General features: G+C 35.8%; 1 protein-coding gene across 2 annotated transcripts in view; it reads left to right on the top strand.

Annotated features, from left to right (window-relative positions):
• The window catches only part of Gpr63 (G protein-coupled receptor 63), a 45,105-nt gene extending 30,380 nt beyond the window's left edge, over positions 1-14,725 (top strand). For both annotated transcript variants that reach the window (XM_046431162.2, XM_058575544.1), the window contains exon 2: positions 9,073-14,725. In XM_046431162.2, coding sequence (XP_046287118.1) covers positions 9,223-10,482 — 1,260 coding nt within the window. In that variant the 5' untranslated portion in view covers positions 9,073-9,222 and the 3' untranslated portion in view covers positions 10,483-14,725. The remainder of the gene's footprint in view (positions 1-9,072) is intronic.
• Positions 14,726-15,683: the final 958 nt, after the last annotated feature.

Here is a 15,683-nt window from a genome sequence, read left to right on the forward strand (position 1 = left end):
ATATTACTTTAGCAATGTAAATATATTTGTTAGCTATTTTTTTTTAAATTGTAAAACAAGATGCCCAATGAAAGTGATTGCTTTTGATTTTAATGAAATAAAGATGAAATTTGAGCTGCTGCTTTATTTCCAGAATTCAGAATACTTGCAGTATATTTGCTTCTCTCCTGTGTCCTTTGCTGACCTTTCCCTCTTGCTAATTATAATCTTTAGACATGGTAAGGGTCTGATGTAGGCAATGAATAGGGATTTAGGTATGATTTATCTTCTTTCTTCTCTGTTAGTTTTCCGGTTACTTTCATTCTTGAATCAGAGGAAAGATGGTGAAAGAGGGAGTAAGCCTTGAGGGCTAAGTAAAATAACGCGTGGCTAAGAGTGGCAGATAATAGAGGAGGACAATCGTGTGACAATTCTTCTTCTCCTGGCCTCTGGCCAGGAATGAGAGATGCTCCCTAAGCTTAGATAAGAACTCTCCTTTCTCTTAGGTTTCTACTGTGTTCAACACAAAAGTGGAGAGTTTGAGTAAAGACAGTATTTCAAATCTTTCCTGTTTTATTCTACTATAGTAATGAATCTCCTGTACACTTGGGAGCTATTCTTGTAGTCCTCTTCTGGTCTTTATAAGCAGTCCACTATGTGTTCATTTTGCTTATTGAAGGGCAGAAGAATTAGAGAGAAGCATTTGTTTCAAGGTGGTGCTGCTGGATCCTTTCCAGCAGCTGGGATAAAGGCCAGACTTCAGAACATGTTCAATGAACACGTTGGTTTAGAGGTGTTGTGCTGGGACTGGAGAAGGTAACAGACAGAGGTCTCTACTGGGAGCCCTGAGAAACTTGAGCCCACGTTTTTTGCTTGAACTGTTATAGAGAAGATCTTCAATCTCTGGTTTGCTTCTCACTCTGGTCTCAATGGTTGAAGGGAGGGTGATACAAATACATGGTTGCTGATTGCATTTTAACTATGTTTAGAGTGCATAGCTTTTTTTTTTTAGTGCATAACTTTATGATAGGGTTGATAGGTTACAAATAAGATGGATTGTGGCCTATATCCTAGAGGAATTTCACACAGGAAACAAGAAAAGTGTGACAGAGTAATACAGATCAGCATTGGTTTAATTTGGAAAAAAACTACAAAACCAGGAATAAATATGGAAAACATATTTTGCTTCCTTAGTTTGATATCAGGAAAGAAATCTTTTTTGTCAATTTGGTGAATATTTTGCTGTTTATGTACATATGCATATATGAATGCATGCATATACACATTATAAATGCACATGTACATATACAACAATGGATCATGTTATGTCATTCTTCAAGTAAATGTTATTCACTTAGTGTATGATGTACATTTCCTGCTATCAGTTCTGTAGATTATCCTATTCGTGATAGCTGCATGGCATTCCTACTATGCCCTTACAACAACAATTTATTTAACTTTTATCTCATTGATGAACATTTAAAGGAGGTTTAGTTTTTTTACTATGAACTAATGCTGTGGACAACATCCTTATCTAATTGTGCCATTGTTTGTATAGTATAAAATTCTAGACAGTATTTAAATTGTTTTTTAATGTTGAAGAAAAGTATTGCCTGGTTATCCTTCAAAAAGTTGCACCAGTTTTAGGTACACCATTTATTTACAGTAAAGATATTAATTGCAAAAATAGTAGAAATACTGTACAAGATTTTAGCTATTATGTTTTATTTTGATAGCACTTTGTAGTTTGTAATCTACTTTAATTTTCTCAGCCATCTTATGGTGTGGTTTCATATCTGTATTTTTTATAAATTTATTTTTAAATTTGTTCTGATTAGTTATAAATGACAGTAGAATGCATTTTGACACATTGTACACAGATGGAGCACAGCTTCTCATTCCTCTGCATTTTTGAGATGAAGACGTTTGAAAAATCAGAGAAGTTTATTGTCTTGCCTGAATATTTCAGTAACTAAATAGAAGGGCCACAATTTTGACTAACATTTTTTCTCTAAAGTGCTTTTGAAATCCTTATAGTAAGATGAAGTTAGGAAAGACTTGAAGTGGGCCATTCTTAGGTGATATTTTCTTAGCATTTGTGTAATTTGATAGGTTTTAAATATTAGTGGGTTACTGTGGGTTTGAAAGGAAGAGAAAAATACAGGAAATGATTCAAATCAAACTACGTATAAAGAGAACATATCTATGGAGCCATGAAAGGAAGGATTTTAAAAAAATTTACACACACACACACACACAGAGGCAACCTGATGAATTTTAACATCAAGGTAGACTTTTACATAATGACTTTATTTCTAAGGGTATGGTCTATAGTGTAATGCTCCCATCCCTTTTATAAGAATGTCAGCCTGAGCCATGGTAGAGAAAACAGGCAGTGAGACTCTGCATTTAGCTTGTACTCTTAGGATGTAGGCCACAATCCATCTTATTTGTACCACTTGGCCATCTAAACTGCCAAGAGAAGGCTAGCAATGTTCTCCTATAGGGGACAGAGATGCAGGCAAAGTCAGTATACTCCAACATGTATGTGGATCTAAGGGTGGACTCTTATCTCAGACTGGAAATGGAGTTTGATTTCAAAAACTTCAAGGCTCAGAATAAGATTATGCAGCAAAAAGGAAAAGTGGGGAGCAAAGGGGGAAAGAAGAGAAAGGAGGAGAGGAAAAGCATCTTAAAGAAATGGAGACAGGGAAGAGATGAGGGAAAAGGTCCTGTTTAGTTGACTGGGGTTCAGGGCAGCTGTCCCACTTTTTGCTCCTACTCTCTGCATTCCCAGTTTTGAGTGAGGACTGCCTCGCAGAGTTTTATGGAATTCCTGAGCACTTGGACATGTGAAATGCTTCTCTGAAAAACAGCTGGCCTTTATATTACCTATCACCACAGTATCAGGAAATCTTTTGGGGGCACTGAAACAATTGGCATTAAAATCTTTCCTTTTACTTATTAAATACTTTTATTAGGATTTTAGAATTTCCCTTTCTTAATTTGTTTCATATGAGGTTATGCTTAAAAGGTGGTCATTCTGATTATAGAGACCACATGTGTAAACTAATTTTATTACTTTGGAACTTAATTGTATTTGTACCACATAATATTGGTGACATCTACACTGGAAATCACTAAGCATATTAAACACTGTTAAGATTCTTTTAAAATTGAATCTCATTTTTGGAAACACAAAGTATTTGAATTTCCTGTACATATTTAGATTCCATATGTCACAGATTTCTTGGCAGACCTAGACATTTGTAATCAAGACATCAAGCCCAGCATTTAGATGAATGTCTTCATTAAAATACAGACAGAATCTTGATTCATTTCTCAATCAAATACATTTCTAAATCTATTGTAGCTAGTTTTTAAATTTAATAATATGTCTTTGAAAATATATAAGTGATGTAAATGAAAAAACACTAGGTGTTACATTTTTCTTGTACTTGTAACATTTCTGCACATTATTCTCAGTATTACCAGTATAGAGCCATTGGTCAAGAGCAGAGTTCCTGGGTTTAAATCTCAGTTTTACCCATTATTAGTTGTGTGACCTTAGGTAAGTTACTTGACCTCCATATGGGACAGTTTTCTCTTCCTTATAATACTGATTATAAAAATAACAATAATATCTAAGAGTTTCTGTGAAATTTTAAATAACTAACAAACTCAAAGAGCTTAAGACAATTTTTGACATTATATTTCTAACCAAACTCAGGAGAAAAGAGGTCATTCTCTAAGAATAAACATTGTACTAAATCTCTTGCTATGTCTGTTCCTTTATGCTTCTCGATACTGAGAATTCTAAATGCTTTGTTTTTGAGTTCTTGCTCTTTATTCCAAAAGTGTAATTGCGGTGAGTATGAGCTTCCTGACTATTTTCTTCTGATATACACAGGATATTGTGTGAAATGAAGGAGGCACAGGATATTAAACACGATGACATTATGCTTGATGGTTTAATTTGCAAAAATACCCAGGATATGGGTGTATTCTAACAAGAGGAAAGTCTCCAATAATGGAAGTAATCCTTATAATCAGCAAGCTACCAGATGCCTGACTAGTGTTTCCAGGACATGATGCCATATCTAATAAGTTGAACTTTGTTTCTTATGTTGCTAGATTGAGTACTCAATGACTGTGGCCAGATTGGATTTGGTGAGAAGTCCATGTTGCTGAGCCCATATATAACCTACTTCCCTTCTGCCATGGCCGTATTGTTCATGAGCCCTTTGGTGAAGAACAGGGGTGACTAAAGAAGGAGAATGATTAAGCTCCATAAATTTAGTCATCTACCTGATAATTAAGTCCTTTTCTCTGAGATTGTTATTCAGTGTGCTTTAAATGACCAGTCAGCCAAAACACGAGTCACCATTCATAAATGATTGTACCTACGCACCTCTGATGTATCTCCTTTAAAAAATGAACAACCAGGTATATTGGTCAAAGTCTTGCCTGGTTGGAGCTTTGCCCTTTGTATGTCCTTTAGGGCTCCCAAGGAGAACTCTCATGCTATCACTCTTTACTTTTGAGTGGCAAGCATATTGTATAACACCATTTTTAAATCAGACCCGAATTTTTCTTCTTTAGTTAACTGGTCATAAGAAACCTCTCAGTGATGCTACAGGTTAAGTTTAAAGAGAGGATCAATGTATTAAGAATAGGAGTTATGAAAATCTGAGCCACTTGCTTAGATTTGCCAGTGTGCCCATAGGATTTGCCAGGCATGATTTCACATATACAACCTCCACTTAAGGTTTAATGTCCTGTGCACTCATTATATTATTATTATTATTATTATTATGTATCAGGGATTGAACTCAGGGGCACTTGATCACTGAGCCACATCCTCAGCCTATTTTGTATTTTATTTAGAGACAGGGTCTCACTGAGTTGCTTAGTGCCTTGCTTTTGTTGAAGCTGGCTTTGAACTCACGATCATCCTCCCTCAGCCTCCCCAGCTGCTGGGATTACAGGCGAGCGCCACTGTGTTGGATGTACTCTTAATTTTTATGGCTTTGGAGGTCAAGCAAAATCAAGTTCAAATGGAGTGCTCATCTTGCATAGTTTTGTTCCAAAAATCTAAATGTCTGTGCTGTGATTCAGCTGTAGGGTGTCTATCAGGTACCATATATTATCCCTGACTGCCACAGACAATTAAAACACCAGTGAATCTGTTGAATTATACAGACCAAGTGAAAGAATAGCTTTCATAGCAGTCTGGACCTATTTCTGAATCTTATTCAAACCTGGAAGCTTTTCAAGTTACTTGATAAATGGGTCAGAATAATGTCAAAATGAGGTGTATATTGCCTCAAGGGGGAAAAAAAGCACATACTAGATTATATGCCTCTTTTTGTAGTAATAGGAAGAGGGAGATAACATTTTGTAAGAGATAGCCTGACATTATTAGATCCCTAGAATATTTACGAAAATCAAGTGCCTCTGAATTTTTGAAGGAATTTCTCTACCCTCTGACACACATATATAGGGAAGTTACTACTTACTGTTGAGTCAGCATATGATTGGATAGCATGGCAGTGTATGGAATGGAGTGGCAATCAAGGTCCCTATGGGCTATATTATGTCTGTGTTGGAGAGTTGGTAGAGTCCTAGTAGGATAGTAGGAAGCAAAATCCTTCAGGTAGTCTTTGCTAACAAATATAAAGAAAAAAACAGAACTTGATAGATCAATAGTTGTGTGCCAGATGCCAGAGAATATGTTGATTTGCTCCAACAATGAATCCACATCTGGTACCCAAATATGTCCATTTTTTTGCATGGTCAATTAGGCAAATTGAATGGAGATGTGGTTGGCAAGATCTTCATCTTTCAAGTCCTCAATGGTGATCCTAATCTCTTCTATCCCTATAGGAATGAAATAGTGCTTTTGGTTGTTATTTTCATAGGTAGAGGTAGTTCCAGAGGTTTGCGTTTGACCATTACACCATTATAGCCTTACTCCAGATTAAGAAGCCAGTGAGAGAATCTCCTGACTCTGTCTGTACCAACTCTATATTTTAAAACTGGGAAAAATAACCATGGCATGAATTCTGGGATGACTGGAAGTTGGTCCTGAGCCCAAAATCCATAAATCATAAATCATGTGATTTCTTTAAACACCTGCTCAGGATGGTGAAACACAGTACCACAGTACACTCCAGGAATGAGTGTTAGTTCAGAGTCATATTAAGCAATCCCACAAAATTCTGAATATTTTCTCTTTCTCCAATGTGCATTCACCCTGGTAATTGACTGCAGGTGTTTTGGGGGAAGACTGAGAGGAAGATTTATAGTTTAAATATTTGGCTGTTTCATACATGAATACATGACCAGTGTAACTCCACCTCATGTTCAACCACAAGAATGGGATCCTAATTAGAATAAGTTATAGTCCATGTATATATAATATGTCCAAATACATTCTACTGTCCTGTATATCTAAAAAGAACAAATAAAGAAATTTTTAAAAAATGTTGCCGTGTAACAAGGTCCTTCCTTAAAAGGACCTGGCTTCCTTTTACTCAAGGGCTATAGGACTGTGTATTGGATCAATTTAGAGAATTTATTGAGGGGCTGCATCTTTCTATTTTTTAGCTTTTCTGCTTATGTAGATTAAGTAGGATCTATTGGGTTTCTAATGGTCTCTGCAAGTCAAACTATTCTGACTACAGGTTTCACTCAGTTGCCATTATGATAACCATGCTCACTTTATCTCTGGGTAAGTGCTGTCACTCAGCCTGTGACACTCTGTGATACTGTCATCCCCATTCAATCCCAGTACCCCCATTTCTAAATGGTAATAGTGCCCATTGTCATTCCTGGCCTGCAGAGAAAGCTCTTGCAGAGATCTTCAAAGATGCTCTGGTGATCTTCTCAACCAAAGTGTTTCTCAAAGCCTTGATGAAGGCATTGTGTCCTCTGGATCCTCCAGGGTAAGAAAGGAGCTAGGTTCTGATGCTGACTTTTCTCTAAATAGTGACTTGATTGCCTTATTTGCAGTCCACACTGATAATTCTTAGTTTGGTGCTTGTCAGGTTCAGTTCTACCACAGACTTGGGCTACTGGAATAGGGATGGATGCTGTCACATGATGCCTCAGAGGAGAGGAGACCCAGGCCTGGAGTAGGGTTTCAGTCATTTTTGATTTTCAGTTATCTTTCCAGTTTTTGCTCCACATGTACTTTCTGTGGTTACTGATTTCCACAGCTTCTCTGGGATTTATAGGGAGGTCTATCTTCCTCAAAGCATATTTCCTTGAAAGGATTAAGGATACATTGTTTTCTGTTCTGCTTTGTTAAATTAGTAAGCATCACACCATTTGCTTTTTGCCTTAAAATATTTTTAGATGTGTCTTTTATTCATACCTCTTGTCTTTTGGGTTTGCACAATTTGTTTTAAAAAATCCATTAATTGTCTATTCATTGTGATTTGGGGGATGCAGTGTTTGTTGTGAGTCTACCTTTTTTGGGGGGGTAGCTTCTGGGGGTGGACTCCAGGGCCTCATGCATCCTAGGCAGGTGTTCTAATTATTTTCTCTTCAGTGACTGAAATATAGTAAGCTCTTCAATAAATACTTGATGACTAACTAAATGAATTGAGTTAGAAGTTTTTATAGTAATGGGAGGGTTAATGGCAGAAAAGTCATTATGGCTACATATACAAATATAACAACTTTAAAAAAGCACCTTTTAAATTAAACCTTTGCTTTAGTTTCATTTCTTTGTTTTGTTTGTCTTTATTCTTCAACATAGTCCAGGAAACTGTTTCATTTTAGTTTTTAAATTTTTATTTTTGGGGGGTATTGGGGATTGAACTTAAGGCCTCATGCTATACCACAGAGATATTCCCTCACCCCCCGAGGAAACTGTTTTTAACTGTGTACTACTGAAAGATGGTATATATTTTTTAAATGTGTTTTAACACAATTGGTCAAACACAACTTAAGGTGTTACATTTGACTTAAGATGTACATTTTTTCATTTATAACTTTTCTCAGGAGGTAGACTTATATTGAGGCTGACTTATGTAGTAAGCACAGTTTTATTTTTAATGATATATATGTTTTTGTAGTGATTATGATGAAAAGCCTTTCAACAACTTTAGTCCCTCCCCACTGATCCCTTTTTGGTTATAAAGTTTGAGAGCCACTGGTCAAACATGGGATCTTGTCCAGGAATGTTTGCATTTCACAGTGAATATGTGAGGATGGATAAAATGTAGTAGATGCAAAGAAATAAGCTATAAAATGAGAGGAAGTAGTAAAATTGATAAGCTGACCAAATAGATCAGTGTTTTCTTATTTATAAAAACAGTGCTGGACAAAAAAAGGGGGTTATAGATAGGTACAGGTATGGTAGGGAGCCCATAATTTGGCTATAATGTTGGGTCTGAGATCTCTCAAGTGAGATACCCACCTTTCATATATCAAGAAATAAGTACATGAAATTTTGGCAATTACCTGTAAAAATCAATTACTTAATTCTATATCCATGTAATGAGCAAATTACAATTTTTATTACAATTTCTGTATATTTTTTCCCAATCTTTTAAGAGTTTATTGAAGTCTAAAAGATTTAAAGATAGTTTTTTTTTTAAGTAAAATGTTATTTCTCTAGGAAAGACCTACAGAAGGAAGAAAATTAGTTGGTGAGATAATAGATTAAGAAATCCCCTTACATAAAACTTGTGTATTGTAGAAATTGGTAAGAAGTTGCATGTTTGGGTTTGTTGGAATGAACCCAAATACTATGTGTATTTATAAAGCTCTTAAAAAATTAGTACTCTTAGGAGAACCATATAATACAATGTGTACTAGCAAGGGCATAACATTATTTTAAATTTTAAAAGAGTTAATAATGATGTTATAACTTTTATCTTTGGGGCAGTAATATTTTGAGATCCTTTTCACTTTATATATGAATGCCATGAAATTTCCATCATGGTTGACTCAAAGTAAAACAACAGAACAATGATATTTTCAAGGTATGAAAAAGAGCAAACTGATCCTACATGAGGTAAGAACTCAAATGTTATTTACAAAGCTCATTTCTCACTTTTCATGTTGTGGCCTTGTTTTCAGGCAGAAGAACTCCTGTGGAAGATGGAACCCTTTGTCCATTTTCCAGAATGTGTTTCCAAGCCCATCAGTGGAACCTGATACTGCTGTTCTGTGTTGAAATGCTTGAAGAACACACACATCTTTGCCTGCACCCTCCGTCTTCCTGAAACCATGGTCTTCTCAGCAGTGTTGACTGCGTCCCATACTGGGTTATCCAACACAACATTTGTGGTCTATGAAAACTCCCACATGAATATCACGGCCCCTCCACTGTTCCAGCCTCCCACCGTTGGTCCACTGCTTAGATACAGTTTTGAAACCATGGCTCCCACTGGTTTCAGTTCCTTGACAGTGAATAGCACAGGTGTGCCCGCAACACCAGCTGTTTTCAAGAGTCTGAGCTTGCCTCTTCAGATCATCCTTTCTGCTATCATGATATTTATTCTGTCTGTGTCTTTTCTCGGGAACTTGGTTGTTTGCCTCATGGTTTACCAAAAAGCTGCCATGCGATCTGCAATTAATATCCTCCTTGCCAGCCTGGCTTTTGCAGACATGTTGCTTGCAGTACTGAACATGCCCTTTGCTCTGGTAACTATTCTTACTACCAGATGGATTTTTGGGAAATTCTTCTGTAGAGTTTCAGCTATGTTTTTCTGGTTGTTTGTGATAGAGGGAGTTGCCATCCTACTCATAATTAGCATTGATAGATTCCTTATTATAGTCCAGAGGCAGGATAAGCTAAATCCATATAGGGCTAAGGTTCTGATTGCAGTTTCTTGGGCAACTTCTTTTTGTGTAGCTTTTCCTTTGGCTGTAGGAAACCCTGACCTGCAGATACCTTCCCGAGCCCCCCAGTGTGTATTTGGGTACACAACCAATCCTGGTTACCAGGCCTATGTGATTTTGATTTCTCTCATTTCTTTCTTCATACCTTTCCTGGTGATACTGTATTCATTTATGGGCATACTCAACACCCTCCGGCACAATGCCTTGAGGATCCATAGCTACCCAGAAGGTATATGCCTAAGCCAGGCCAGCAAACTGGGTCTCATGAGTCTACAGAGACCCTTCCAGATGAGCATAGACATGGGCTTTAAGACACGTGCCTTCACCACCATTTTGATTCTTTTTGCTGTTTTCATTGTCTGCTGGGCTCCATTCACCACTTATAGCCTTGTGGCAACATTCAGTAAGCACTTTTACTATAAGCACAACTTTTTTGAGATAAGCACCTGGCTACTCTGGCTCTCCTACCTCAAGTCTGCATTGAACCCACTGATCTACTACTGGAGGATTAAGAAATTCCATGACGCCTGCCTGGACATGATGCCGAAGTCCTTCAAGTTTCTGCCACAGCTCCCTGGTCACACAAGGCGAAGGATACGTCCCAGTGCTGTCTATGTGTGTGGGGAACATCGGACGGTGGTGTGAATATTGGAGCTGTCTGTCATTTTGGGTGATGATTGTTCTTGACTTTGAACTTTGCTCACATGGCTTCTCCACTTAAACTTTGTTTTTTTATAGATTGTGTGTGTGTGTGAGTGTGTGTGTGCAGTGTAAAGAAAGAATGGTAATTTGTTATAGTCCTGTTACCAAGGATACAAAATAGGAAAGTTAACATAAATGTTACCTTCAGGGTTCAAGAAAAATCCTTGATTTAGATTGGGGAGATTGTTTTGTTTTATTGACAGATTTTATTTTTGTGGCAGGAATCAGGATTGTGCTCTATTGAGCCTGCAGTTATCTTAAATTGTTAGTGTTTTGTTTGCTGCTAAGGAATGCTTAGTTGAATTTATCAATTCTTTTTTTTCTGGACAACACTGCTGCTTCTTGCCATTACATTGGAGCCAAAAACCCATACATCTCAGTTGATAAATATTTAGTTTTATTTTTAAAAATAACCCAAGGAGGTTAGTGACATTTTAAAAGTCATTACTATTTACTTTGGTGCACTTTAAGAAACAATGAACAGATTAATTCAGTCATATTTTTCAGAATTGTTTTTGTACATGACATGTTTGCTTCAGGAAATGTGCACTGTCATTTCTAGGAAGATGGTTTTTTAAAAAATGTTTTATCTGCATGTACAGTTTTGAAAGAGAGAACATAAAAATGTAGAAAATTTTCAAAGCACAATAGCAACTCTTTGGAGCAATAGGGAACAATTGAGGCAACAGAGCCCCTTGCAGATTCAAAGGGGAATGCACTTGGGGGGAGATGGCTGGTGCAGGCTGTGGTAATTCCTTTTACTCAAGGATTCTCACCAAGCTTACTAGGGAGTATTACCACATTTACGGGCACCTACTATTTGCCAGGCGCTGTGCATCATTTTATCCTCATGGCATTCTGTAAGGTAGATGTTATTTTTAACTTCTTACAGATGAAGAAAGCATGACTTGGACTATAATCCTGTGCAAGGTTAGTGGTAAAGCTGGGATCCAAACATCTGCTGAGATCCTGAGACTGTACTGTTTTGCTGTACCATACAGACACTTTATTCAACTTAAATGTTTCATAGTCATGAAGGAACTATGCATATCCTTTACATTTTTTTTAAAACCAAGATGTTTTCTTTAAAAATAGCTTCATTTTTTTAATTACCAAGAGAAATATGAAACAGAAAGTCTGGAAAGTAGAAAAGGAAACATAAAATCACTTACAGATCTTAAAAATCTAAAGATAAAAATAAATATGAAAATAAGTCAATAAGGTGACTTTTTGATATGTAAATAAATAACCAACAATTATTGAACAATTAAATACAGATGTATGTAGGCCTTGCCCTTGTGGGTTTGGAGGTTTCCAGTAGTCCAGCTGTATTAGTTCTAAGTGTTCCATGCAAAACAGTTTTAATGCCCAGTGCTTTTCTCCTAAGCAGAGCTAGACTTTGTGAATGTACCCAGAGGTGTATCTACCACAAAGAAGGAAGATAAATCCTTATCTGAGCCTAGAGCAGGTTTTAATAGGGAAGATCTGTGGGCTTCAAATTATTTTTCTCTTGCTGACTATCTGTCTCCTCAGGTGCATGCAGGGCCTTCGGTCACCTCCTGTTACCACTGGCATACTTTATAACAGCCAACTGGGATGGAACTACAGACTTAGGCCATAAGGGATGAAAATGTGGCCTCCTGGCTATATCATGGGATAACTTGGTAATTTAACCATGGATTTATAACATCTTTTCAGAATTTTAGTGCTTCGTAAGCCATTGGAAAAAAAATCAGCCTGTTTCTTCAATTGTAAAACCAGAGTTGGATTAGGTGAATCTGTAAGGTCTTATCCAACTTCAATGTGCTTTTCCTTCATATGAGACTATAGCTATTTGAAGAGCCCAGCTGATGTCAGCATCACTTTTTGGTATCCAGTATTACTTCTTTACATTTTACTTCATCAGTTATTTCTTAAAAATGAATGTCTTAAAAGCTGGTGATTTGGCATCAGGAATTAGGATGTTGGGAAACTCTGCTCAGCAATTACAACGGTGTTGGAATTCACTGTCCAGTTAAAGAACTCTTTTGGAAGTCAAGTATATTATTCAGCATGTTGTGGGGTCATCTTCAGATGATAGTCACCTACCTCTTTAATTTCTAACTTATATTAACCACAGATAAAATTGTTTTTGTCCATGGGGTTCCTTAGGACATAAATACTGCAGTAGATACTAGTAGCATGTTGATGTGTATTTTACTTTCCATTGTCAACATAAACTGGATTTCAAACAGATATCATTAGTAAAGATATTTGAGATTCAGCTTTCTCTCAGGAAAGTCGACATGATCTGTATTCATCTTACATATTGGTAGGTCTTGAGATTTTGTAGATGGAGTTGACTGGGCTTTGTTTTTTCTTCTTGTTTGATGAGCAGGCTGTAAGTGCTTTTGTGCTGCTGAGTGGGCAGTGCCTCCCTTGCTGAGAGCTCAGGAGAGCCTGCTCAGATGCTCATTGTTACTGAGAGAAGACTGTGAGGGGCCTTTGTAAGAATTCAGCAACAACAATGCCGTTCTCTTTACACTGGATAATCTTGATCAGATGACAGTTTACAAATCACTTTGAAAATATATTATGTATACATTTTGAAAGCTTTAAAAAAAAGTACTATGGTGCACCTTCAATAAATTTAGGTGCAAAATTGCTTGTTGCTTATTCCCCCATATTTTCTTGAGGGGAGGAAAACCACTACTACTTATCACTGCTGACTGACATAATCAGATATGATGCTGTTTTCTTTTCCTTCTGGCTAATAAATAGGAAGTATGAAAGAGATAATTAAATAGTGTGGTCAAAAGGAAAAGTCAAGGGAAATCACAAATAGTCTTTGGTAGTGATATTTTAAACTTCAAAGTGTTTAAATATTTCTAAGCAAGAGGACCAGTACAGATTCTTGGCTCACAGAGGATCTGTATTTGAGCCCAGGAATGTACATTTTTGTTATATTGAACATATTGTGTGATTGTGGTTCAAGTGGTCCCTAGGGCACACTTCCAAAAAACACTCCTGTATAAATATACTTTAAATATTGTCTGTTTTATCTCAAAACAATTGTTTTGTGTTGGAAACTGTTATCTCCTAGTGCATGGGTAATCCACATTGAGAGGAAAATCTATGTCTGTGTGCCTGATTGGCCGCCAAGTGTGTTAGTGTGGATCTTGCCAGTGTTAGCTTTACTTTCTTCTTTTTTTAAAAAAAATAATAATTTATTTATTTTAATTAGGTATATATGACAACAGAATGCATTTGATTCATTTTACACAATTGCACCACAACTTTTCATTTCTGTGGTTGTACATGATATAGTGTTGCACCATATATATGGTCATACATGTACCTAGAGTAATGATGTTCATCTCATTCCACCATCTTTCCTGCCCCCATAAACCCTCCCACTACTCCCTCACCTTTGCCCAATCATATTATATGTTCCACAGTAGAGCAAGAAGAGTGACTTAATAATTGAAAGTCATGACTTTCAGAAGTCTAATTACTCTAGTACTTTTTCTCCTAGAGACACCTCTCTCTAGGATATTTCTTTATGTATGTAATTTCCTGAAAAATGTGAGAGAAATGTAAAAATTCATCTAATTCCTGTTGCTCTGCTTATGCCAGTTGTATTCAATGGAAGCATGAAGTAAAATAAAATAACCTTTTTGATCTATGTATTTCTGTTGCTTACAAAGATATTTAATTTAATTTTTTGAACTTTGCTTTTGTTTACATGAAAATACTTATGTATATATTACAGAAAAAGTTTCTCTTGCTTGACATTTTATTCTACCACAATTTTTAGTTTAAGTTTAAAGAACTGCTAGGTGTAAATTTATTTTTAAAGCTATAGTCTTGTTAAAAATGCCTTCCTTGAAAACTCAGTTTTTATAATAACTAAATAAAAATATCAAAGCACATGTTTGTTATTGCAAGTAAATGGTAATAAATTTCTTAGATACCTACTGGTACTAGTCCTTTGTAATTAAAAATAATTTATTTTACAATAATACCTAACATATGTGGAAGAAAAAAAAACTTTGAATTTTCGGTTGTAATATTTAAATATCAAAAAGTCTGGTTATTTGTGCATATTCTTATTACCCTCAAGAAAGGAACTCCCAATGAGAAAATGAATAAATGTTTAACATTTCTAGAGTGGAGTTTTTTTTTTTTTTAAAGGACTTCATTTCATTTTAGAAAAGTTTGTCATGAATAATGCTTTCTGTTAAATTAAAATCTGAGTTTAGTTTCAAATCTGGCTTCCTCTGGTTTCTTATTTTCAAGTTAGCTCTCAAAGCCTATGTGTATGTGCCTTTATTCTAGTTTTATAGGTTTTCACAGTAGATCAGGATGAAATGAAACTTGACAAAAAACTATTATTATTAAAAAACAGTTTTAAGAAACTCTGCCTAGGAAAATTATGAAATTTTTACAGCTGAGTCATTTAAAATTAGATTGTGAGCTGGCAAAGCAATGACAATGTCTACCTCTGTTTCAATAAAGTGATTTCATATTGCAATTCCATTTCTAAAATATAAGACCTTTCTAAAATGCACATATAAATCTATGAGAAATATCATATGTAGTAAGGGTTTCAATTTTGTGCCAATTAGATATGAGTGTTTTATTTTTTTTCATGTGCAATTGCTAAATATATTTCTTCTTTTTAAGTTACAAAAGAAAGTTGTCATTGAATCTACATTCATTGTTTCCTTCTGAAACAGAAAGATAGAAAAGATATAGCAAAATAGAAAAACATGCTGAACTAAAAGCGTATTCACATCTACTATGAAAATAATGAACCCCATTCAGTTCATCCGAATAAAGAGAACAACTTGTGGAGGGATATCTACCTTAAATATCAAGGTGGGGGTCAATTAGATTTAATTCAAAATGAAAAATAAAAATTTCATGGCTGTATTAGACAGAATTTAACCAGTGCAAAACTACAATTCCCAGCTAAGTTACCTGATGTGTGACTTTGTATAATTATGCCATGGCTTGGTTTCCTCATTTCTAAAATCAGAATGGTAATAATAGTACCTACTTAACAGAAATAATTAGTAGTGAACACATTATTATTATATATGAAGATGATGATTATTATTAGATAACATTTTCTTAGTGTCCAACTCTTAAAATTTGTCACC

Source organism: Marmota monax, unplaced genomic scaffold, assembly GCF_021218885.2.
Source record: "Marmota monax isolate L192 unplaced genomic scaffold, Marmota_monax_Labrador192_F-V1.1 WCK01_AAM20220418_F8-fsc00013, whole genome shotgun sequence".
Lineage (NCBI taxonomy): Eukaryota > Metazoa > Chordata > Mammalia > Rodentia > Sciuridae > Marmota > Marmota monax.